At 39.4% G+C, this 27075-nt stretch overlaps 1 protein-coding gene across 1 annotated transcript in view; it reads left to right on the top strand.

The window, feature by feature from the left end:
* Positions 1 to 27075, top strand: part of LOC106085425 (uncharacterized) — a 40840-nt gene that overhangs the window by 3392 nt on the left and 10373 nt on the right. Inside the window, exons 2-7 of the mRNA XM_059361476.1 lie at positions 3725 to 3833; positions 3967 to 4262; positions 4328 to 4696; positions 14393 to 14617; positions 22881 to 23021; positions 23080 to 23583. Coding sequence (XP_059217459.1) covers positions 3725 to 3833; positions 3967 to 4262; positions 4328 to 4696; positions 14393 to 14617; positions 22881 to 23021; positions 23080 to 23583 — 1644 coding nt within the window. The remainder of the gene's footprint in view (positions 1 to 3724; positions 3834 to 3966; positions 4263 to 4327; positions 4697 to 14392; positions 14618 to 22880; positions 23022 to 23079; positions 23584 to 27075) is intronic.

Raw genomic sequence — 27075 nt, forward strand, 5'->3', positions numbered from 1 at the left:
ACGGACGGATATAGCTAGATCGATCGGGTCTCAGACGAATATTTCGAGTAGTTACAAACAGAATGACGAAATTAGTATACCCCCCATCCTATGTTGGAGGGTATAAAAAGAAGGAGTCTGAGCAAAGTTGCAGCACAATATCTCTATTTTTAAAGACTGTAGCATGATTTTAACAGACGGACGGACGTACATGGCTATATCGTCTTAGATTTTTATGCTGATCAAGAATATATATGAAGTCCGATTCAAGTTTAAGCTCAATGATAAGGGACCTCCTTTTTATAGCCGAGTCCGAACGGCGTGCCGTAGCGCGACACCTCTTTTGAGGAGAAGTTTTTACAATGCATAGTACCTCACAAATGTCGCCAGCATTAGGAGGGGATAACCACCGTTGAAAGTTTTATGATTGTCTCGCCAGGATTTGCACTCAGGCGTTCAGCGTCATAGACGGACATGCAAACCTCTGCGCTACGGTGGCCTCCGGTCCATATGGCAGCTATAAATAAATCTGGACCGGTATGGGCTATATTGAACAAGGATGTCAAAAGGCCTAACACAACTCACTGTTCAAAATTTCAGCGAAACCGTCTTATAAATGTGGCTTAAATGGACGTAAGACCTTAATTCGGCAAATCGGTATGTATGGGGGCTATATGTCTAATATTGTCCCCGAACTTAACCTGCCTATGGACAAAAAAAGATTCTGTACAAAGTTTCAGCTCAATATCTTTATTTTTAAAGACTATAGCGTGATTTTAACAGACAGACGAACGGACAGACAGACGGATATATTTAGATCTTCTTAGATTTTTACGATGATCAAGAATATATATACTTTATCGGGTCGGAAATGGATATTTGGATGTGTTGTAAACGGAATGACAAAATAAATATACCCGCATACTTCGATGGTGGGTATAAAAAGCCACTTTAGGGTGTAGTAAAGCACAAAGGGCTGGTCCTTTTAAACTCCTTAAGATGTATGTGATACATGCCCTAAACTGCTGTATGTTTACGACCTTGTTGTATAATCTACAGATATATTAAACCCTCCACCATAGCATGGGGGTATACTAATTTCGTTATTCCGTTTGTAAAACATCGAAATATTGGTCTAAGACCCCATAAACAATATATAGATTCTTGATCGCCTTGACAATTTTAGTCGATCGAGCCATGTTCGTCCGTCTGTCCGTCCGGGAGAGCACGCTAACATTCGTAGAAGTGAAGCGCTTGAAATTTTGCACAAATACTTCCAAATTTAGCCTCATTAAACCGATCTGGGATTTTGACTTCTGGAGCCACTAGAGAGCGTAATTCTTATCCGATTTGGCTCTTGTGACCTTTAACATACGTGCCAAATATGGTCTGAATCGGTCCATTACCTGATATAGCATCCACATAAACCAATCTCCCGATTTTACTTCTTGAGCCTCTAGATGGCGTAATTCTTATTCGGATTGGCTGCAGTTTTGCACGGTGACTTTTCCCACCGTAAAGATTCGGCCCGGCCGAACTTAACACACTTTCACTTGTTTTTATATCCACCACTATTGGATGGGGGTTCGAAATATTCGTCTAAGACCCCATAAAGTATATATGTTCTTGATTGTCTCGACGTTCTGAGTCGATCTAGCCATGTCCGTCCGTCCGTCTGTCGAAATCACGATAGCGGTTGAACGCGTAAAGCTAGCCGCTTGAAATTTTGCACAGAAACTTAATATTGATGTAGGTAATTGGGGAATAAAAAATGGGCCATATCGGTTCTGATTAAGATAAAGTTCCTATATAAACCGATCTCCCGATATGATTTCTTGAGACCCTGTAAACCGCAATTTTTGTTCGATTTGGCTGAAATTTTGCATGTATTTTTTTTATGACTTTCAACAACTGTGCCATGAACGGTCCAAATAGCTCCCATATAAACTGATCTCCCGATTTGAATTCATGAGAAACGGGAAGAGGCAATTTTTGTCGGAATTTGATGAAATTTTGCATGCGGTGTTCTGGTAAGACTTCCAACAACTGTGCCAAGTACGATCCAAATCGGTCTATAACCTTATATAGATGCCATATAGACCGATCTTGGGACTTGATTTTTTGAAGGGCGCAATTCTAATCCGATTTGACTGAAATTTTGACATGTGCTGAGGAATGACTACCAACAACTGTGCCAAACATTGTCTAAATAAGCTCATAACCCGATTTAGCCGCCATATAAACCGATCTTCCGATTAGACTTCTTGAGCTTCTAGAGAGCGCAATTCTTATCCGATTTGGCTGGAATTTTGCACATAACGCTGAGGAATGACTTTCAACAACTGAGATACGTTTTATCTAAATCAGTCCATAACCTGATATAGCCGCCATATAAACCGATCTCCCGATTAGACTTCTTGAGCCGATTTGGCTGAAATTTTGCACGTGGTGTTTTGGTTTCAGTTCCAACAACTGTGCCTAGTATGGTCTAAATCAGTCCATAACCTGATATAGCCGCCATATATGCATTTTTGGTGAATGGGCTCTTGGAAAGTTGGCCGAAGATCCACTTCTTTATCAAAAAATTGTGTTAAGCGACGGAGCTCGTTTTTAGCTCAATGGTTACGTTAATAAGCAGAGTTGTCGATTTTGGAGTCAAGCTAAGCCAGAAGCATTGCAAGAGCTACCAATGCCTCCAGAAAAAGTCACTGTTTGGTGGGGTTTATGGGCTGGCGGCATCATTGGACTGTACTTCTTCAAAGACGATGCGAATCGTAACGTAACTGTGAATGGTGAGCGCTATCGTGAGATGTTATCCAACTTTTTTTGCCCTAAATGCAAGGGCTTGACTTGCGTGACATGTGGTTTCAACCGGACGGTGCCACATGCCACTTAGCACTCGAAACAATGGACTTATGGAGAGGCGAGTTTGGTGAACATTTTATTTCATAGTCGGGACAGGTCAATTGCCCGCCTAGATTGTGCGATTTAACGCTTTTAGACTATTTTTTGTGGGGCTATGTTAAAGCTCATGCCTACATAGACAAGCCCGCTTCAATTGACGCATTGGATTCGTGAGATGCCGGCCGAAATGTTGGAAAGAGTATGCCATGATAATTTGTGTACAAACTACAGATCGCAGTTTTCATCCGATCGTTTTCAAATTTGGTACAAGTATGTTTTTCGGCCTTGCGACGAAGCTTATAGAAATTGGAATAAATCGATTCAGATTTTGGTATAGCTCCCATATATATTGGGTTGCCCAAAAAGTAATTGCGGATTTTTCATATAGTCGGCGTTGACAATTTTTTTCACAGCTTGTGACTTTGTAATTGCATTCTTTCTTCTGTCTGTTACTTTTAGCTTGCTTTAGAAAAAAAGTGTAAAAAAGGTAATTTCATTAAAGTTCATTCTAAGCTTTATTAAAAATGCATTTACTTTCTTTTAAAAAATCCGCAATTACTTTTTGGGCAACTCAATATATCGCCCGATTTTCACTTCTATGGCCACTGCAAGCCCATTTATTGACCAATCTTGTCAAAAGTACAGCGCTTTCCTAGACGATTACCACAATATGTAAGAATTTTGGTCGAAATCGGTTCAGATTTAGATATAGCTCTCATATATATGTTCGTCCGATTTTGAGAAATAATGCAATAAAGTGCGACTCTCAGCTCTTAAAAAATCTCCCTTGAGAAGGGTTCTCATTTGTGTTTAATGTTCCTTTATATTCTTTTCTTTTCAGTTGCCGGTTATCTGTTATTCGCATGTGCGGGAAATATTCTCAATCATCGATATGTCTTGACAGCTGCTCACTGTGTTAAAGGTGGAATAGAGGAAATTGCAGGAAAATTGTAAGTAATTAAAATGTGTGTATAAGCGTAAAGTTCGGCCAGGCCAAATTTGTTTGTATCATCAACCATTTTATGTATCGTCAACCATGCACTCAGCTTTTTTACAATAAATTCCTAATATCTGAAATTTCAGAGAATCTCTACGCGCTGGCGATCATAATGTTGACACGCCGATAGATTGTGATATGGAGGGTAGTTGCATTGAACCTTTCAAGCGCTTTTATGTCATACAGCATTGGGTGCATGATCAGTTTTTTATAACACCCAAAAATAAGATCTACAATGATATTGCCTTGTTAAAGACTGATCGAAGTATGGAATATTCCTTTTCCATAAGTCCTATATGTTTGCCATCGGTTATAAGCAACTTGGAGGCTCCTAAAAGTGGTACCATATTTACCGTAGGCGGTTGGGGACATTCGGAAACAGGTTTTCTCTTTTTATAAGATAAGCGTTTACTTTTTTTAAAAACATTTTTTCCAATTTTTTTTCAGCAAACTTTACTTCGGAGAAAAGATTGGTGGATATAGTCTGTGTGGATGATGAAAAGTGTCGTTTGCGTGGGGATCAATCTCGCATTTGTGCCGGTGGAGAACTAGGAAAAGATAGTTGTGAAGGTGATTCTGGTGGTTCCTTGGCTCGTCGCACTCATTATGGTTGGGTCATTGAGGGCATTGTCTCATATGGTACGGGCTGTGCCAATGAAAAACCTGCAGCTTATGCTAGAATACGAAATTTCCTTGACTGGATTAGTGAAACCGTTCAGAAATCTTGGAATGAGGAAATAAATTTTGTTAGCGGTAATAATATTAGGATTTTGAAAAGAATAAAAAATATGGCAACAAGTGCGCCTAAAAAGACTTAGAATAGAAAATAATGAATAATAATATTTATTTTAATTAAGAATAAATAAAATAAAATATTGTACTTATTTATTAAAAAAAACCCTTTAATTGTTTTAAAAAAAAATTTTTGAATATAAGTTTTTTTAAGGATTTCGAAAATTTTGTATATCCTCTACGTTAAAGGATGCTCTCCAAATGAGAGATTTGAGTTTGGATGCTGTCTTTTGGTGTTAGGGGGAGGTTCCGTTCCCTTGCAATATCTTAAAACTATATAGTCCATAATTCCCTCCGGACTACACAATCTGTGAATATGAAACAAAACAAGTAAAAGCGTGCTAAGTTCGGCCGGGCCAAATCTTGGGTACCCACGATTCAGGATTCAGCAAAAAATTTACCTCTATTAACTGAGTTTGTATTTCAATTATTTTGGTCTCAAAAAGTCATATCGGGATATCGGTACTAAGGGGGTCTTTATCACCATATTGACCGATTCGGATAAATCTTGGCACTGATGATGCAAGTCATAAGGAACGTTTCTGGGCCAAATTTGAGCCAAATCAGTTGAAAATTTTGGCTCCTAAGGGCTGAAGAAATCAAATCCAGGCATTTGTTTATGAGGGGGCTATATCTGTTTATAGACCGATTGGGATCATGGATTGAAAGTCATAACGCAAGTCTCTGTTCCAAATTTCAGGAAAATCAGATGAAAAGTGAGGCTTCTGGGGGATCAAGAAATCAAATCCGAGCATCGGTTTAAATGGGGGCTTTATCTGTTTATATTGACCGATTTCGATCTTACTGGGCATGGATGTTGAAAGTCATAACACAAGACTTTGTTCCAAATTTCAGCCAAATCGGATAAAAAATGAGGCTTCTAGGGGCTCAAGAAGTCAAATCCGGGAAATCGGTTTATATGAAGGCTATATCTGTATATAGACCGATTCAGATCATACTCAGAGATGTCAGAGATGTTGAATGTCATAACACAAGTCTCTGTTCCAAATTTCAGCCAAATCGGATCAAAGTTCAGGCTTCTAAGGGCTTAAGAATCAAATCCGTGGATCGGATTATATAGGGAGGCTATATCTGTTTTTAAACCGATTCGGATCATACTTGGTATGGATGATGAAAGTCAAAACGTAGGTCCTTGCTTAAAATTTCAGCCAAATAGGATGAAAAATGAGGGTTCGTAGGCCTTAGGGCTCAAGAAGTCAAATCCTTGAATCGGTTTAAATGGGGATATAACTCTTTATAGACCTATTTAGATCATACTTGGCATGGATGTCGAAAGTCACAACATAAGTCTTTAATCTAAATTTCAGCCAAATCGGATGATAATTGCGTCTTCTATGGACTCAAGAATTCAAATCCATGGATCGGTTTGTATGGGGGCTGTATCTGTTTATAGACCGATTCAGATCATACTTGTCACATATAGTCATAACACAAGTCTTTGTTCTAAATTTCAGCCAAATGGGATGATAATTGCGGTTTCTAGGGACTCAAGAAGTTAAATCCGTGGATCCGTTCATATTGGGGGTATATCAATTTATTTACCGTTTCTGATCATACTTGGCATGGATGTTGAAAGTCATAACACAAATCTTTGTTGCAAATTTCAGTCAAATCGGATGAAAATTTAGGCTTCTACGGACTCAAGAAGTCAAATCGGTGAATCGGTATATATGGAGGCTTTATCTGTTTAAATACCTATTCGGATCATACTTGGCATGGATGTTGAATGTTATAATTCAAGTCTTTGTTCCACATTTGTCCAAATCGGAAAACTGAGGCTTCCAGGGGTTCAAGAAGTTAAACCGGGTGATCGGTTTATATGGGAGCTATATCCAAATCTGAACCGATATGGCCCATTTACAATCCCCATTGACCCACATCAATAAGAAGTCACTGTGCAAAATTGTAAACTGCTAGCCCTACGCTTTCAACCGCTATCGTGATTTCGACAGACGGACGGACATGGCTAAATCGACTCAGAATATGGAGACGTTCCAGAATATATATACTTTATGGGGTCTCAGATCAATATTTCGGAATGACTAGATTAGTATACCCCCATCGTATGGTGGTGGGTATAAAAATTGGCAAACAAGTCAGAACTTGATTGTCAAGAAATTTTTCTTAGCTTTTATGTTTCAAACCAAGTAAAAAGGCGTAAAATTAGGCCGGGCCGAAATTTGGATACCCACCACCTCGGGTATATATGTAAATCACCTTTCGTCATAGTCTGGGGAAAAATGCATAACTTATGCCCCCATAGCAGCTATATCGAAATATGGTGCTATTTGGACCAGATTCGGCACGGACATTAAGTGCTCTAATAAGTACAAGTCATTGTTCACTTTTGTAGAACAAAATATTGATTGTTTTGGTAGCTAAATCTGAATATAGTCCCATCTGAAGCATATATGACACCGATGTCGAAAATCCTAACATAAGTCACTGTGTCAAATTTCAGCGAAATTGGATTAGAAATGCGTCTTTTATGGGGCCAAGACTTTAAATCCAGAGATCGGTTTATATGGTAGCTATATCCAAATCTGGACAGATCTGGGCTAAATTGAAGAAATATGTAAAAGGGCTTAACACAACTCGCTGCAACGAATTTCGGATTCATCGGACAATAAATGGGCCTTTAATGGGTCCAACACCTTAAATCGAGAGATCGGTCTATATGGCAGCTATATCCAAATCTTGACCGATCTGAGCCTAATTGAAGAAGGATGTCGAGTGGCCTAATGCAACTCACTGTCCCAAACTTCGGTGACATTGGACAATAAATGCGCATTTTATGGGCTCAAGACCCTAAATCGAGAGATCGGTCTATATGGTAATTATATCCAAATCTGGACCGATTCAGACCAAATTGAAGAAGGATGTTGAAGGCCCCAACACAACTCACCGTGCTAAATTTCGGCGACATCGGACAATAAATACGCCTTTTATGGGCCCAAGAATCGAGAGATTGGTCTATATGACAGCTATATCCAAATCTAGACCGATCTGATCCAAATTACAGAAATATGTCGTGGGGCCTCACACAATTTACTGTCCCAAATTTCGGCAACATCGGACAATAAATCCGCCCTTTATGGTCCCAAAACCTTAAATCGAGAGATCGATCTGTATGGCAGCTAAAGGGTGATTTTTTTGAGGTTAGGATTTTCATGCATTAGTATTTGACAGATCACGTGGGATTTCAGACATGGTGTCAAAGAGAAAGATGCTCAGTATGCTTTGACATTTCATCATGAATAGACTTACTAACGAGCAACTCTTGCAAATCATTGAATTTTATTACCAAAATCAGTGTTCGGTTCGAAATGTGTTCATTCACCGTAACGTTGCGTCCAACAGCATCTTTGAAAAAATACGGTCCAATGATTCCACCAGCGTACAAACCACACCAAACAGTGCATTTTTCGGGATGCATGGGCAGTTCTTGAACGGCTTCTGGTTGCTCTTCACTCCAAATGCGGCAATTTTGCTTATTTACGTAGCCATTCAACCAGAAATGAGCCTCATCGCTGAACAAAATTTGTCAAAATTTGAACACATTTCGAACCGAACACTGATTTTGGTAATAAAATTCAATGATTTGCAAGCGTTGCTCGTTAGTAAGTCTATTCATGATGAAATGTCAAAGCATACTGAGCATCTTTCTCTTTGACACCATGTCTGAAATCCCACGTGATCTGTCAAATACTAATGCATGAAAATCCTAACCTCAAAAAAATCACCCTTTATATCCGAATCTGGATCGATCTGGGCCAAATTGATGGAGGATGTCAAAGGGCCTAACACAACTCACTGTCCCAAATTTCAGCAAAATCGGAGAATAAATGTGGCTTTTATGGGCTTAAGACTCTAAATCGGCGGATCGCTCTATATGGGGGCTATATCAAGATATAGTCCGCCCATCTTCAAACTTAACCTGCTTATGGACAAAAAAAGAATCTGTGCAAAGTTTCAGCTCAATATCTCTATTTTTAAAGACTGTAGCGTGATTTCAACAGACAGAGGGACACACGGACGGACATGTCTAGATTGTCTTAGATTTTTACGCTGATCAAGAATATATACACGTTATAGGATCGGAAATGGATATTTCGATGTGTTGCGAACGGAATGACAAAATAAATATACGCCCATCCTTCGGTGGTGGGTACCCTCTACCATAGGGTGGGAGCTGTACTTGCCCATGCCGTTTGTTACACATCGAAATATACATTTGAGACCCAACAAAGCATAGATATTTTTGATCTTCTTGACATTCTAAGTCGATTTAGCCATGTCCGTCTGTCTGTTGAAAGCACACTAAATTTCGAAGGAGTAAAGCCAGGCAATTGAAATTTTGCGCAAATGCTTCCTTCTGCTATAGGTCAGTTGTGATTTTTAATTGGCCATATCGGTCCATGTTTTGATATAGGTTAGGTTACGTTGAAAAAAGGGTGCAGATATTAATCCGCCCTATGCCACTATAGACACACACCTGAGCCAGTAATGGGCTTGTTGTGAGCTCTAAAAACTTAAAGGTAAACTTACCTTCACCGCCAAATCGTCTGCACTTTCATTCCCCCTTACTCCGTTATGGGCTGGCACCCAAACCATGCGTATTTTGCCATCCTCAGAAAAGCCGTTATCGTTGTGATAAAGCTGCCATACAAACTGATCTTGAATTTTGACTTCTTGAGCCTCCAGATAGCGCAATTCTAATTCGTTTTGACTGAAATTTTGTATGAGGTGTTTTGTTATGACTTCCAAAAACTGTGCTAAGTATGGCGCAAATCGGTATATAACCTGATATAGCTGTCATATAAACCGATCTGGGATCTTGACTTCTTGAGCCTCTAGAGGGCGCAATTGTCATCCGATTTGACACAAATTTTGTACAACGGCTTCTCTCATGATTTTCAACATACGTGTCTAATAAGGTCCGAATCGATCAATAGCTTGATACAGCTTCCATATAAAACTATCTCACGATTTTGCTTCTTGAGCCCGTACAAGGCGCAATTCTTATCCGAATGAACTGACTTACAATGTTCAGCATTCATTCATCGTCCGAATCGGACTATAACTTGATATAGCTCCAATAGCATAACAGTTCTTATTCAATAATCATTATTTGCCCAAAAGTGGAAGGTATATAAGATTCGGCCCGGTTGAACTTAGCACACTCTTACTTGTTTTAATTTATTTTAACTGAGATTAAATGTTATTTAAGTTTGATTTTTCATTTGTTTTTGTTTTAGTTATGACAGTCGGTACACCCCAGTGTGCACATGAGTAGAATATCTCAGGGCAATTAAAGATGTGACTAATAAATACGTCCATGTTTTCTCAATATTGTTTGGCGTCTCTCATGCTGCTTTGAAAAAAATTGTAAACAAACCAATTTTTTCTCATTTTTTTTTTCTCTTTCGAGACGACTTTTTGTTGATTATAGCGTCATCTGAAGTTCAAAAATATCTAAGCACACTTTGCAAAAAATTGAGAGAAACAAAATCTAAAAAAAAGAATAAAAGTTATGGCTATATGAGTATGACTAATTATTTGATTTTTTAAATAGACCACAAGTAACATTTATTTGCGTTGCTTTTGTAATTTTTAAGCGGATCACAATTTTGAATTCTGAAACTTCATTGGCAATATTTTTTGAAACTATTTTTTTTGTTAGGCTGTTTGGCTTTTTAGTTAAAGATTTTCAACTTTTATGATGACTTTACATATCTTGTAATTGTTATCTGCTACAACGTCGGATTCTTTAAAAGTTGTTTGTTTTATTGTATTTTATTTGTGTTGCCCATTTTATAAGATAATAATATGTTGATTTGTTAGCACTGTTTACTGTGGTATCGATTTTGTGCAATAATAACCTAAGTCAATTATTGCGAAAAATATGTAAAAAATCTCTTTGGTGTGTTTGGAATTTGTTCAACCAAATTATTATGGTACATTTTCATTTAACTTAATATTCATAGAAGATTTCTATAAAATTGTCACTGCAGTACTACACTTGTCATTCTTACCAGAACTGTTGACTAAACTACACTGTGAAAAATGTAGTTTTTTCGATAACCCTGTAAAACTTTGTGTTCCGCCAGGCGGAGGAGACCTATCAGAAGAAAAAAATATACGATTTAGGAGGTATTTTTGGAGTGGCCCTAAAAGTAGATATCAAATTCTTGCTCTACTCTCACATACTTACTATAACTTTCTTGGAAGCCCCATATTGCCAAGAGCGGTACATATGCCCGATTTGGAGAGTGTTTCAGACTTGGCCAGACAATTGGATACCAGATTCGTTTTCTAATCTCAAATTCAATTCATTTGAGTCACAAATTTTCATAATTTTTCTATATATTCATTAAGAGGGCTTTGGGGGTTAAGCCGCTCCCTTAGGCTTCCCACGAGAAATTTGAATACCAAATACTTCCCAGCGGCGGTAAGAAGTCTGCAGCAGACATTTTTAAATGCCTGCAAAGAAGTTCGGAGGCATTGCAAAGACACACGCGCTCGCTGTGTGCAAAATTCTTAGCTAAATCGGATAAAAATTGGGGGATCGGTTTATAAGGGAGCTTTATCAAGTTATAGACCGATTTGGACCGTACTTAGCAAAGTTGTTGGAAGTCACAAAGAAACACTACGTGCAAAGTTTCAGCCATATCGGATAAAAATTGCGGCTTCTAGGGGCTCAATAAGTCAAATCTAGAGATCGGTTTATATGGGAGCTATATCAGGTTATAGACCGATTTGGACCGTACTCAGCACAGTTGTTGGAAGTCATAACACAACACTATATGCAAGATTTCAGCCTAATCGGATAAATGTTGCAGCTTCCAGGGGCTCAATAAGTCAAATTGGGAGATCGGTTTTTATAGGAGCTATATCAGGTTATAGACCGATTTGGACTGTACTTGACATAGTTATTGGAAGTCATATCGGAACACTACATGCAGCCATTTCAGCCAAATCGAACGAAAAATTCGGCTTCCAGGCGCTCAAGAAGTTAAATCGGGAGACGGGTTATGTGGGAGCTATTTATAAATCTGATCCGATATGGCCCATTTACAATTCCCAACGACCTTCATTAATATTAAGTAGCTGTGGAGAATTTCAAGCGGCTAGCTTTACGGGTTGGATCTCTATTGTGATTTCGACAGACGGACGGATGGACAGGGCTACATCGACTTCGAATGTCGAGACGATCAAGAATATATATACAAACGGAATGAGGAGATCAGTATACCCCCATCCTAAAAAAACCGACCTTTTTTATACCCACCACCGATGAATGGGGTATATTAATTTTGTCATCCATCCGAAATATAAATTTCCGGCCCTATAAAGTATATATATTCTATAAATATTTCCATGTCCGTCTGTCTGTCCGTCCGTCCGTCTGTATGTCTCATATATATCTTTCATCCGATATGCCCTTTTAAAGCTGTAGTAGCCACAATTTTGGTCTCATCCTTACAAAATTGGGCATGGAGCATTTTATTCAACGTTCTCATATGTGTGCAAAGTTACATAAAAATCGGTCCAGATTTCGATATAGCTCCCTTATAGAATTTTTCATCTGATATGCCCTTTTAAGGCTGTAGAAGCCACAATTTTGGTCCGATCTCTACAAAATTTTTCATGAGATGGTTTAATTGACATCCCAATACGTGTGCAAACTTTCATCAAAATCGGTTTAGATAAAACTACCATATATATCTTTTATGCGATTCGACTTTTAAGGCTGTAGAAGCCAAAAAAAAACAAGTAAAACGGCGTTAAGTTCGGCCGGGCCGAACTTTGGATACCCACCACCTCGGATATATATGTAAACCACCTTTCATAAAAATTCGGTGAAAATTTCATACCTTATGCCCCATATCAGTTATACCTAAATATGTTCCGATTTGGACCACATACTAATAAGTACACTAGCTATATCTAAAAATAAACCGATCTGAACTATATACGACACGGATGTCGAAAACATTAACATAAGTCACTGTGTCAAATTTCAGTGAAATCGGATTATAAATGCGCCTTTTATAAGGCCAAGACTTTAAATCAAGATATCGGTCTACATGTCAGCTATATCCATATCTGGACCGATTTGGGCCAAGTTGCATAAAAATGTCGAAGAGCCTAACACAAAGCTCTGTCCCAAATTTCGGCGAAATCGGACAATAAATGCCTCTTTTATGGGCCCAAAACCTTAAATCGAGAGATCGGTCTGTATGGCAGCTATATCCAAATCTGGACCGATCTGTGCGATATTGCAGAAGTATATCAAGGGGCTTAACTTAACTCCCTGTCCCAAATTTCGGCGACATCGGACAATAAATGAGCATTTTATGGGCCTAAAACCATAAATCAAGAAATCGGTCTATATGGTAGCTATATCCAATTCTGATCCAATCTGGACCAAATTGCAGAAATATGTCGAAGGGCCTTACACAACTCATCGTCCCAAATTTCAGCAAAATCGGACAATAAATGAGGCTTTTATGGGCCTAACACCATAAATCGGAGGATCGGTCTATATGGCAGCTATATCCAAATCTGAACCGATCTGAGCCAAATTAACGAAGGATGTCGAAGGGCCTTACACAATTCACTGTCCCAAATTTGAGCGAAATCGGATCATAAATGTGGCTTTTATGGGCCTTAGACCCTAAATCGGAGGATCGGTCTATATGGCAGCTATATCCAAATCTGAACCGATCGGAGCCAAATTCAGGAAGGATGTCGAAGGGCTTAGCACAACTCACTGCCCCAAATTTCAGCAAAATCGGATAATAAATGTGGCTTTTATGGGCCTAAGACCCTAAATCGTCGGATCGGTATATATGGGGGCTATATCAAGATATAGTCCGATATAGTCCATCTTCGAACTTAACCTGCTTATGGACAAAAAAAGAATCTGTGCAAAATTTCAGCTCAATATCTCTATTTTTAAAGACTGTAGCGTGATTTCAACAGACAGACGGACAGACGGACGGACATGTCTAGATCGTCTTAGATTTTTACGCTGATCAAGAATATATATACTTTATAGGGTCGGAAATGGATATTTGGATCTGTTGCAAACGGAATGACAAAATGAATATACCCCCATCCTTCGGTGGTGGGTATAAAAAAAATATTTTTCATTTCAATTTGGCAATAATACTATAGTTTGCCACATATTTCTCTCTGTGCGTGATCATAAAGTTCTAAGTGAGAGAATATATGGAGATTGTCCAAACCTGTTCACACAATACAGACCGCATAACGCTGGTGGATGTCTAAAATTAATGGACTTCCCAATAGAAAAGAGAAATGATTGCGAACAATGCTTGAGAGTTTTATTCTTTCGCATATATAGATGGGGGATTTTCACAGGCGTGATTCAAAATCATTGTAGTACTTGACGCGCTGTCGTCGACGTTGTCAACGGAACGATACTGATTGAAAAATTTAGTTTAAGTGCCACAGTCAACCGGAGCAATCCAAAATGAAAAAGTGGACATGTTATTTACTAATACCCATCATAATAATTTTGGCATCTGCCATTTGTTGGTATGTGGTTGCTGGCAACAAAAAAGGTAGGTTTGAGTCCCTTGATAAGTTGTGTATGTGATTTATGAATGAAAAAAAAGACGCTGTCTGTACAATGTCTAATGTAAACTTTTTTTTTTATTCATTGCTTAGACATTTCCAATGGGATTTCCCCCATTGGCAATAACAACACTAACATTGCGGCAACTCGTACACATATCCAACCTAAGCAGGTCGTATCAAAAATGGTAAACAAATTGGATCTATTTCCAAAACCTCCAGATTGTGGTCCCTTGTCTTTGGGTGATAAAATTCATGGAGGTGTGGAAGCTGAACTTGGTGAATTCCCCTGGTTAGTCAATTTGGAATATCAATTAGGTGAGTCATGAGTGAGGCTTAAACGCAAAGAAAAACTTGTGAAATTTCGTTAAGAACTGAATTCAAATTAAGAATTAAAACATCAAATCTATGAATATATACAGTCACGCATATATATAGGCGATATTGATGGTGGAATTATAAGGGAACATCATTCAATTCAAGATTTTGAAAAGCTTTCACTAAAACAAATTCAAATTTCACAAAAAAAAAAAAAATAAAAATAATAATAAATATAATAAATAAAATAAAAAATAATTAATTTAAAATTTTATCAAAAAATAGGTATAATGGAAAATTGTTATACCCTCCACCATATATACTAATTTCGTCATTCTGTTTGTAACTACTCGAAATATTCGTATGAGACCCCATAAAGTATATATATTCTTGTCCGCCTGTCCGTCCGTCCCTCTGTCCGTCCGTCCGTCTGTCCGCAATTCTTATCCGATTTGAATGAAATTTTGCACGAAATATTTTGTCAATTATGGTTCTAATCGTTCCATAACCTCATATAGCTGCCATATAAACCTATCTTGGGTCTTGACTTTTTGAGCCTCTAGAGGGCGCAATTCTTATTCGATTGGAATGAAATTTTGCACGACGTATTTTGTTATGATATTCAACAACTGTGTCATGTATGGCTCAAATCGTTTCATAACCCCATACAGCTGCCATATAAACCGATCTTGGGTCTTGACTTTTTGTACCTCTAGAGGGCGCAATTCAATTATCCGGTTGGAAAGAAATTTTGCACGACGTGTTTTGTTATGATATCCAACAACTGTGCCAAGTATGGTTCAAATCGGTCCATAGCCGGATATAGCTGCCATATAAACCGATCTTGGGTCTTGATTTTTTGAGCCCCTAGAGGGTGCAATTCTTATCCGATTTAAATGAAATGTTGCACGTATTTTGATATGATATCCAGCAACTGCGCCAAGTATGGTTTAAATCGGTCCACAATTTGATATAGCTGTCATATAAACCGATCTTGGATCTTGAATTTTTGAGCCTCTAGAGGGCGCAATTCTTGTCCGATTGGAATGAAATTTTGCACGGTGTGTTTCGCTATGACTTTCAACAACTGTGCTAAATTAGGTACAAATCGGTCCATAACCTGATATAGCTGCCATATAAACCGATCTTGGGTCTTGACTTTTTGAGCCACTAGAGGGCGCAATTATTATCCGATTTGAATGAAATTTGGCACGACGTGTTTCGCTATGATTACCAACAACTGTGTTAAATTAGGTTCAAGTCGGTCAATAGCCTGATATAGCTGCCATATAAACCGATCTTGAATCTTGACTTCTTGAGCCTCTAGAGGGCGCAATTCTTATCCGAATTGAATAAAATTAAGCACGAAGTATTTTGTTATGATATCCAACAACTGTGCTAAATGAGCGGACCCTCCCCCTTACCCTAATTTGGAGAAACGCCAGATCTTGCAGATGGGTGGTGCGAGTTAAACAAAATTTTGTGTACTCTCATATAGTACCGTAAAAATAAAAATTTGGTATCCAAATTTTGAATGGTGTACCTAGGGGGGCCGCCCCACCTTGAAACCTACCAAACATATATTTACACCAATCACGACAATATGGGACTCAAATGAAAGGTATTTAGGATAAGAAAACGTATCTGATATCCAATTGTCGGACCATGTGTTAGGGGGACCATCCCAACCCTCAAAACACCCCTTAATCGGACATATTTACCAACGATGGCAATATGGGACCCAAATGATAGGTATTTGCGAGTAGAATACGAATCTAATATCCAAATGTGGGGCCACGTTTCTGGGGGTCCATCCCTTCCCCAAAACACCCCCCAAACAGGACTTATTTACTGACCATTGCAATATAGGGCTTAAATAAAAGATATTTGAATGTAGAACACGAATCTGATGTCCAGATGTGGGACCAAATGTTTGAGGGGCTGCCCCGAGTACATTCCCCAAAGAAGACAAATTTACGACCATAGCAATATGAGCCTCAAATGAAATGTTTTTCGGAGTAAAGCACGAATTTGATATCAATATTCGGAAAAAAGTGTCTATGGGGACACCCCACCCCCACAACACCACCCAAACAGGAAGTATTTGCTAACTATTGCAATATGAGGCTCAAATAAGAGGCATTTTAGAGTAGAACACGAATCTGATATACATTTTCAAAGCCAAGTCACTGAGTGGCCGCCCTATCCCCCAAAACACCCCCAAAATCGGTCTTGTTTGCCGACTATGGAAAAATGGAGCTCAAATGAAAGGAATTTGGGAGTAGATCATGAATCGAACACCAACAGTCGGGACCAACTGTCTAGTGGACGTCCCACCACCATAACAACCCAAGTAGGACGTATTCGCTCACTAAGACAATTTGAGTCTTAAAGAGAGTGGAACTAAATATTTATAGTTTTTAGGGCCAATACCCCAAACCGGACATATTTGCTGACTTTTGCAATAAGGATTTTCAGTGAGATTAGAGAACGAATTTGATATCCAGTTTTGAGGCCAATGGCAATATGGGGTTCAAATAAATGATATATAGTTACATGAGAATAGAGCATGTTGCTGATATATTTTCCGGGCTTAGTGAATGTGGGCCAGCCCACTCCACAAAACATCCCTAAATCGTGCATATTTACCGACTATGTCAATGTGGGGCTTAAATGAAAGAAATTGGGGATAGAGCAAGAATTGATACCCACTTTCGGGACCAATTTTCTGGGGGTCTACCCCTTTCCCAAAATACCCCACAAACAGCAACTATTTACTGACCATCGCAATATGGGGCTTAAATAAAGGTATTTGGGAGTAGAATACGAATTTTATATCCAAATGTAGGACCTTGTATTTAGGGTATCACCCCTTCTCCAAAACACCCCCCAAAGGGTAAAAATTTTTCGACCATGCGTATGTTATTTGAGATAAGAAAACCAATTTTATAACTTATTTTGAGGCAATTTGATAACTTATTTGGAAGAGCACGATGCTGATATTTTTTCAGGGCCAAGTGTCTGGGGGACCACCTCACCCCCGAAAACCCCACTAAATCGGAGAAAGCATGAGAATATCGGGCTGAAATAAAGTATTTTAAGAATGGAGTACACCTTACATCAAAACTTAAATTCGTAGACCAATAAAGATCATATGGGATTCAGATAAAGGCTTTCATATTGTTAAACTGTTAGTCGTGGTATTTCACTATATGCTCTTCAATTGTCGAAAATAAATATTCCAAGGAAAATTTTGTTCCATATAAAGTAAAAGAAGGCGCCGCGGAGCGGGCCCGGGTCCGCTAGTTGTTTATGCAAATCAATGAAAAATTCGATTTTGTCCCAATCCCCCATAATTGCTGGTTAACAATACACGCTCGATCTAGAATCAGAAGACGAATCAGAATCAGAAAACGAATCACATGCAATGCAAAAAATATATAAAAACGTGATATGTTCGGCCAGGTTAAATCTTATGAAACCAACACCATGGATTCTGCTTGAAATTTTCACAAAGAAACTAAGTTGAAGGGCATATGTGTACATTATTTACCAAATGTCTACAAATATCATTTGCGGTTTCCAGGAGCTCAAGATGTCATATCGAGAGATTGGCTTATATGGAAGCTAAATCAGGTAATTGGCCTATTTGAACCATCGTTGGAGAGATTGTTGGAATTCGTAGCAGAACACTTGTGCAAAATTCGAGACAAATCCAATTACAATTGTGGATTCCAGAAGATCAAGAAGTCAAATCAGGAGTTCGTTTCATATGGGAGCTATATCCATATCTGAACAGATAAGGCCTATGATCAATCCCCTAACTATGACATTAATAAGAAGTATCTGTGTAGACATTCGATAGCGTTCGTCCGATTTCGATTACGACAGACGGAAGGACATGGCAAGATCGGCTCAGAACGTCGAAACCATCAGGAATATATGTTATTTATGGAGTGCCTGATTTATATTTCGACGTATTACAAACTAAATGACTAGATTAGTATACCCCCCCCCCCATCCTGGTGGGTGGTATAATAATTGTATGGGGTGGTGGGAATAATAATTTTTTGCCAAGTATTTTTATTTGGAAAAAAGGTTGAACAAGGTGGCGTATGACTTATGGCATATGAGGGCATAATTATCTTGAAGTAAACATACGCACCCATGTTCAATAAATTTAATAAAGATATGATTGGTACTGTCTCAGAGTTTCTAGCCAAATCGTCGGAGTACAAACTTTTAGATATCTTATCTTCCACTAGATCATGGTCGTAACACGCATTACTGGCATACAATATGTTAAAGTACAATCAATGTTAAAGTACTGCAAATAGGCAATTTTTCCAAAATCCGTACGAGTTTTTTTATATTTTTCAAACATATATTCACTATATAACAACATTACCTCTTCTTTGGAAAAAACCACAAAACAATACTTCTTAGTGTCCAAAATAAAGAAAACCGGTTTAAAAATTGTAAAATACGACCCAAAGATATACCTAAAAAACTAAGCTCTAAGATTAATTTCGTTTGCATGTATCAACAATGCGTCATTTTTACAGGGCTTCTTTTAGCAAACATCAAAATGCATATGTTAAACAGATGAGTAATATCCAAATTAAAAAACGAAAGATTTTTTTGTCATTAATACTAAAACACTTAAATTTAAGCGAAAATTTCTCAATCCATAACATCATAATTTCATCATATCACAATTTCATTATATTACAATTTCACAATTTGGCCGCCACGAGATAACTATGAGCAACACAAAGGCTGGAACTTTGAGCTCCGACTTGTGTGGTGTCCATCGTTACCACGGGAAGCTTAGCTGAAAGCTACCAGGCGCGTCCATAGGTTGCGGATGGAGGAAAGCTTCGTTTTTATGCGGAGTAGCAGCAAATGCGGCCGCGGGCAGTCAGCGATTTTCGAGGGGAGAGTCTCAGTGAGGAGTCAGGTGGCACTGAGTGCCAATAATACTCGAGATGACAAGGCGAGTTATTGGCGCCTTCAAATAACCAATGGCCAACATCAGCGTCTGTTCCCAGGTTAGGGGTGGCTGGAGGCGAGCGTCGGTTCTTGGAGCAAACGGCTCGCCACAACGAGCGATACATGTGCAATCCCACAAAACCCAAGCGGTTGGGGAGCTGGTCCTGTAACCCGCCCCCGGAAAACTATGAGAACTGCTTTGAGATACAAAGGAATAGTAAAAACGGACATACCCAACGTTGACGACCCACGCAAACGAAAACAGGACCATGATTTGCGGATCTGCACCTGGAATATCTGCACTCTTTATAGAGCAGGTGCAGTATACGCGCTGGCGGATTAGAGAAGTACAAGACAGATATTACCGCCTTACAGGAAGTGCGATGGACTGGGAATGGCGTTACAACAACGCCAAACGGTGATGAACTAGACTATAGCTGCTATAACACGAGACATGAATTTGGCTGTGGATTTGTGGTTAGTTGGAGACTAAAACACTTTGTCTCCAGCTTTAATCCGGTGGATGAGAGGCTAACCACAAAACGCTTAAAAGCCAAATTATTCAACATCAGCCTTATTTGTGCCCATGCCTTGGCGGAAGACAAAGACTAGCAGACCAAGGATATTTTCTACGAGCGCCTCTGCTCCGCCCATGATCGTTCTGGGAGATTTTAATGCGAAGATGGGGAAGGAAGACATTTTTGGTCCAACAGTCGGAAAGTTTAGCCTCCGCGAGATAAAGTCCAGTAATGGGTTGCGGCTGATAGTAAGTAGCACCAGATTTCAACATAAAAATATTCACAAAGCCACATGGCTGTCAACCGATCAAAACATGAGAAACCAAATTGATCACGTTGTGATAGATGGAAGTATTCATCCTGCATGTTTGATGTACGATTGATCCGCGGAGCGAATATAGATTCGGGTCATTACCTTGTTGGAGCAAAGGTTCGCACGCGTTTGAATATGGCGATGAAAGTACGATCTGACACTGCACGGAAGCTGGACGTTGAAAAGCTGCAAATACAACAAACAGATGACAGCGGCAAACTCCACTCGACTGACCCAAATGCTTCATGAAAGCACTCCTTGTTCCTTTTATGTAAGGAGCAGTGGCAAACTATAACCCACTCCATGGAAAATGCCGCGAAATCCGTATTTGGGTATCGGAAGCTTCCCCCAAAAAACCTCCGACCGACCAAGAGTGTCGAGATGCTACTGAAGTCAAGAATGCGGCATATAGAGCAACCCTGCAATCAGTAGCAACGCGCCAGATGAAGGAGAGGTATCGGGAGAAAAGGAGAGAGGAGAAACGTCTATTCCGCAGAAAGAAAAAGGAAATGGAAAGACGTGAGTGCGAGCGAATTGAGATGTACAGGAGTCAGAATGAAGTCCGGCAATTCTACCAAAGAATTAAAAACCAAACCGATGGCTTTGGTGCAGGCACATCCTACTGCAGAGACAAAGAAGGAAATCTGATAACTGACACAGACAACATGCTGAGGATATGGAAAGAACATTTTACCCAACTGCTAGTGTCCGATGTTGGCGGTGAAGAGGATACCTCAGAACCAATCAATGATGATGGTATAGAATGTTTACCTCCTAGTTAGAATGAGGTTCAAGTAGCAGTAACCCGACTAAAGAACAACAAGACACCAGGAGCCGACGGGTTACCCGCTGAACTATTTAAGACCGTAGGCGACACGCTGATAAGCAGTATGCATCAGCTTATCTGCGCAATCTGGCTAGAAGAACGCATACTCGATGTCTGGAACCTCAGCATACTATGTCCCGTACACAAGAAAGGAGACAAGACAGAATGTGCCAACTACAGAGCATAAAGTCTTCTCCCCATCGCATACAAGATACTTTCGAGCGTATTGTGTGAAAGATTAAAACCTTAAGTCAATGAGATAATTGGGCCCTATCAATGAGGCTTTAGACCTGGTTAATCCACCCTAGACCAGATATTCTCACTGCGCCAAATCCTGGAAAAGACCCGAGAAGAACAAATCAACACTTACCATCTCTTTATGGACTACAAAGCCGCCTTCGATACTCCTTTACATTCAAAGGTATTTCAAGCCATGTCTGAGTTTGGTATCCCTGCAAAATTAAAAAGACTCTGCAGGATGACACTTGCTGATACGCGTTCCTCTGTAAGAAGAGGAAAAAATTTCTCCGAAACATTTAATAGCAAACGAGATTTCAGACAAGGAGACAGCCTATGGTGTGATCTCTTAAATATCCTGCTGGAGAAGATTATTCGAGATGCAGATGTGAATAGATATGGCACACTAATCACAAGAGAGCACATGCTACTCGCCTATGCCGACGACATCGACACCATAGGTTGGTCACCGGGAGTAGTAACTGCAGCCTTTGAAAGAATCGAAAGAGAGTCAGTGAAAATGGGTCCAGCAAAGAAGTCTTTTGAAGGCAAACATGGTGGTACATGAAAACCAGGAAGACCAAAAGCCCAATGGAAAGATCAAGTGGTGGAAGTCACCTCGAAACTTGGTGTCATAGATTTTAGAATGAGCGCAGAAGATCGAGGCGCTTGGAACGCTTTTCTACGTTCGGCTAGTGGAACAAATATTCTGTCATAGCCAATTAGAGAAAGACAAATAAAAAGGCATTAAGTTCGGATGGGCCGAACATTGAATACCCACCACCTCGGGCATATATGAAAATCCCCTTTCGGCACAATCTGGTGAAAATTGGATAACTTTTGCACCCAAATTCAGCACGGACATTGAGTGGCCTAATAAATATAAGTCACTGTTGAATTTTGTATTTCAAATTTCAACAAAATCGGGTAATAAATGCAGCTTTTTCCGATGAGTTATCCAAATTTACAATTCATAATACGTCAAGCACCTATGAAATGCATCTACTGCTTTTTTGAGAGCAATGCACATAGTTATAGTCCAAATTAACCCGGAAGATAAATCTACCAGAACCGGTTTTTCCAGTCATACAGTCTGGTAGTGAGAGTAAAGCAAAAACGATTGCAGCGATTGTGAAATAGGCCCACGTTTCGTTTCGATATATGTAAACAATTCGTATCAGTGCTGAAGGTAGAGATTTTCAAGAATTATGGAATGTTTAAGAGAACAGAGGATAAAAAAAAACAAAACAAACAATTAAATGCGACTGCGGTGGTTGGTAATGAATTGCCGGTGCTTGCTGCTTGCTTGGGCAGTGGTCATTGAAGCCCAGCTTTGTGAAGCCCCATATCAGTCTGCGCCAGGCAATCGTTGAATGTGAATCGCAAATAAAAAACAGTGCTTTAGTTGTGAAAACGTTTTCATAAAAATGTGGTCAAAGCGGGGATTTTATTTAACAACCTTGATAATTGCTTTTAATGCAGCCCTCACTTGGGGGGGCAAAGTGACCATTGAAGGAGGTAAAATTCAATTCATCAACAACTCACAAAAATTTCATATAAAAAAAACATTTCTTAGTAAATCACGTATGTCAGAATAATGAAGGCCATATGGGTAGATGTACTTCCAAGGAAAAGTGTCGCACTAACAACGCAGCTAATGGCAGCAATGCCAATGGCCAGGATTGTCCCAATGGTCATGGTGAGCCTCCTTATATCTGCTGTATATTTGGCGGCAGCATTGTTTTTCCGGACCATGAGGCTGGCCGCACTAAATCCTACAACAATTCTACACCACCCACCCTGTCGCCAAAAATTGGTATCCACTCTAAGCCATTGGACATGCGGAACTCTGGCTTCCAGAGTCGTGGTATTTTATTTCCCAATGAAGATGGACATTTTGATATACCAACACCTTCTTCGAGTGGCGTAATGACAAAAATGTTGACATCGAACAAAAAATTGGACTTATTTCCCAAACCTTTGGTTTGTGGTCCCATGGCATTAGGCGATAAAATTCATGGTGGTGTTGAAGCAGAGCTGGGAGAATTTGCTTGGTTGGTCAATTTGGAATACAGAACTCGTAAGTAATGCGTGTTAAACTAAACGATTACATTAAGATAAACATAAACAACATACTTAAGGCGTATTAAGCTCGAATTGGGTACAAACCGTAAGGGATGATTGAAATGATGAAATTATTTTTGTGTGATATCAAAGAATTCGTTTAATAGCACAGTGAAAAAATGCCAGCTTTTTAATACCCATAGGTTAGATTAGGTTAAAAAGAGAGTGCAGATATGAATAATGATATTATAAGCAACCTTGAAAAAGAACATTTTAAGGTAGGAATTCCGTGATACTTACAAAATCCTAAACTGTTTTCCACGCTACGGCCCTAAGTTGATTCATGTCTGGTATTGTGTCCCTAACTAAGGACTGGAGTCTTTTAGCCGCGAAAGCCGGACAATGACATAGGAAGTGCTCCAACGCATAGTGGGATAGGAAAAAAACAAGTAAAAGCGTACTAAGTTCGGCCGGGCCGAATCTTATATACCCTCCACCATGGATCGCATTTGTCGAGTTCTTTTTCTGGCATCTCTTCTTAGGCAAAACAGGATATAAGAAAAGATTTGCTCTGCTATTAGAGCGATATCAAGATATGGTCCGGTTTGGACCACAATTAAATTATATGTTGGAGACCTGTGTAATATGTCAGCCAATTCGAATAAGAATTGCGCCCTTTGGGGGCTCAAGAAGTAAAATAGAGAGATCGATTTATATGGGATCTGTATCGGGCTATAGACCGATTCAGACCATAATAAATACGTAGGTTGATGGTCATGAGAGGATCCGTTGTACAAAATTTCAGGCAAATCGGATAATAATTGTGACCTCTAGAGGCTCAAGAAGTCAAGATCCCTGATCGGTTTATGTGACAGCTATATCAGGTTATGAACCGATTTGAACCATACTTAGCACAGTTGTTGGATATCATAACAAAACACGTCGTGCCAAAATTCATTCAAATCGGATAGGAATTGCGCCCTCTAGAGGCTCAAGAAGTCAAGACCCAAGATAGGTTTATATGACAGCTATATCAGGTTATGAACCGATTTAAACCATACTTAGCACAGTTGTTGGATATCATAACAAAACACGTCGTGCAAAATTTCATTCCAATCGGATAAGAATTGCGCACTCTAGAGGCTCAAGAAGTCAAGACCCAAGATCGGTTTATATGGCAGCTATATCAGGTTATGGACCCATATGGCCCATTTACAATACCAACCGACCTACACTAATAAGAAGTATTTGTACAAAATTTCAAGCGGCTAGCTTTACTCCTTCGGAAGTTAGCGTGCTTTCGACAGACAGACGGACGGACGGACATGGCTAGATCGACATAAAATGTCACGACGATCAAGAATATATACAGTTTATGGGGTCTCAGATGCATATTTCGAGGTTTTACAAACAGAATGACGGAATTAGTATACCCCCATCCTATGGTGGAGGGTATAATAAGTGGAAATAAGTCTGCCACTTTGGAAGGGATAGAGATATCTTTTGTGAAAAGTAAAATTCAAATTAAAAAAATTTCATAAAACCAAAACTATTAAAGATATCGTTTTAATTTGTCACAAATTTGTAGATGAATATCTTTTTTTAAAAATATTTGTATAAATTTTGGCCACATTTCTTGATGAAAAAACCCAAAATCCCCACACTGGAGAGAAATGTTTGTAACATTGGCACTTTTTAGTAAAATGTCCGTAGAGAACTCAATCATTGGATGGCGCATAAAATTTTTTCCATACAACTAGTTAATACTTGGGACAATAAAAATATGTTGTAAACTTGGGGGTCTTAGCTTTACGTTGTGAGAACTCGAAGGGTTTTCCCCTTTTTTTTTTTTGTAAAAAATTCCATAATTGTACTTCAAAAATCTCCAAACAAAATTTTGCAGGTCCTAGGTGACCAAATTTGAAGGCCCACCAATGGGCCCCTGGCTCTGAAAGTTTCCATGTAAACTGGATATCACCTCATCTATAACCATGTAAAATTTCATGAAAATATCTCTATCCTTTCCAAAATGGCAGACTTATTTACACTTATTTTTTTTTCCATCCCACTGTGCAACGTCTCATCATCTTCACCACATGCCCTATAAATGCTATCACTTGCCTCATTGATTTTGCATAAGTTAGCTCGTAGTCCTATGTGTCCCGTAACGACACCAAAAGCTATGCTGACCTGCTACTTACTTCCTTTTAGTAATAGCCTCGTCCTTTCAAGATCCGGATCACCCCGTAAAATTTTCGCTGTTCTACCGACTGTTTCGTTGTTTCACAGTGTTTCGTCAACCACGCCTTTAAATCGGACTGCGAAGACTGCGTTAACCAAGTTTATTGACGGCAGTCCTCTGGCCTTCACTGACCAATCGTCTGCCATTTTATTCCCTCTTACACCGTTATGGCCCGGCACCCAAACGATGCGTATTTGGAAATCCTCAGAAAAGTCGTTAATGTCATTCTTACACTGCACTACTGTTTGTGATCTTACCGTCCTGGTAATTATTGCCATGAAGGCATTCTTACTGTCCTTAAAGATGTTCATACTCGAAGTTCTGGCGTTAGCACAACACCACCTCACGCAATCTGTGAGCGCCCGGATCTCCGCCTGCAGGACCGTATTATGGTCAGGCAGTCTAAAATTGATCTCAGTCCCTGGGTTCTCAGTGTAGACCCCCAGGCCCACTCTGTTCTCTAGCTTTGATCCATTCGTGTAACATGCTCTTCCAGACGGCATTACTGGGGTTCCGTCAGTCCTAAACTGTGCCGCTGGCAGCAGTGCCTTGCACTCGATCTCAAGTATCCGATCGGAAACCTCTTCCCTCCCTTCTAAGTTTCCTATCGTCACTCGATTATACCGCGATGGTATGAGCTGCTCCCATCCTCAATACATTCTGCCATCGGCTTTAGTCTCAAAGCCTCAGTGGCTGTTTCACATTTTATCTGTATGTCAATGGGTCGGATATCTAGAATAGTATCCAGTGCCCTAGTGAGAGCGGTCCTCATCGCTCCGCATATGCGGAGGAGTGTGATTAGACCGAGACAGCTCCTGCAGAGCCAGTGGATTATCCTCGAATTCATTTCGAGTCTACGGCCCGTCTACATAACTGCCCATAACTGTAGTACTGAGGTATATTAATTTTGTCATTTAGTCTATAAGAGATCGTCGTATTTCCGACCCCACAAAGAATATATGTTCTTATTCATCGGAAGATTTGAAGCTGATCAAGCCATGACCATCCGTTTGTCCGTATTTGTATACCCTACACCACCACTATTATAACTTAGTGCATTTGTTTGTCACAACTAGGAGGAAGAGAGATAGACCCATTGATATACCGCTCGACTGAGAATCAGTTTCTTATTATACCCCCCACCATAGGATGGGGGTATACTAATTTCGTCTTTCTGTTTGTAACACCTCGAGATATGCGTCGAAGACCCATAAAGTATATATATTCTTGATCATCATGACATTTTAAGTCGATCGAGTCATGTCC

The sequence above is a fragment of the Stomoxys calcitrans genome, chromosome 2, assembly GCF_963082655.1.
Source record: "Stomoxys calcitrans chromosome 2, idStoCalc2.1, whole genome shotgun sequence".
NCBI classification, from domain to species: Eukaryota; Metazoa; Arthropoda; class Insecta; order Diptera; family Muscidae; genus Stomoxys; species Stomoxys calcitrans.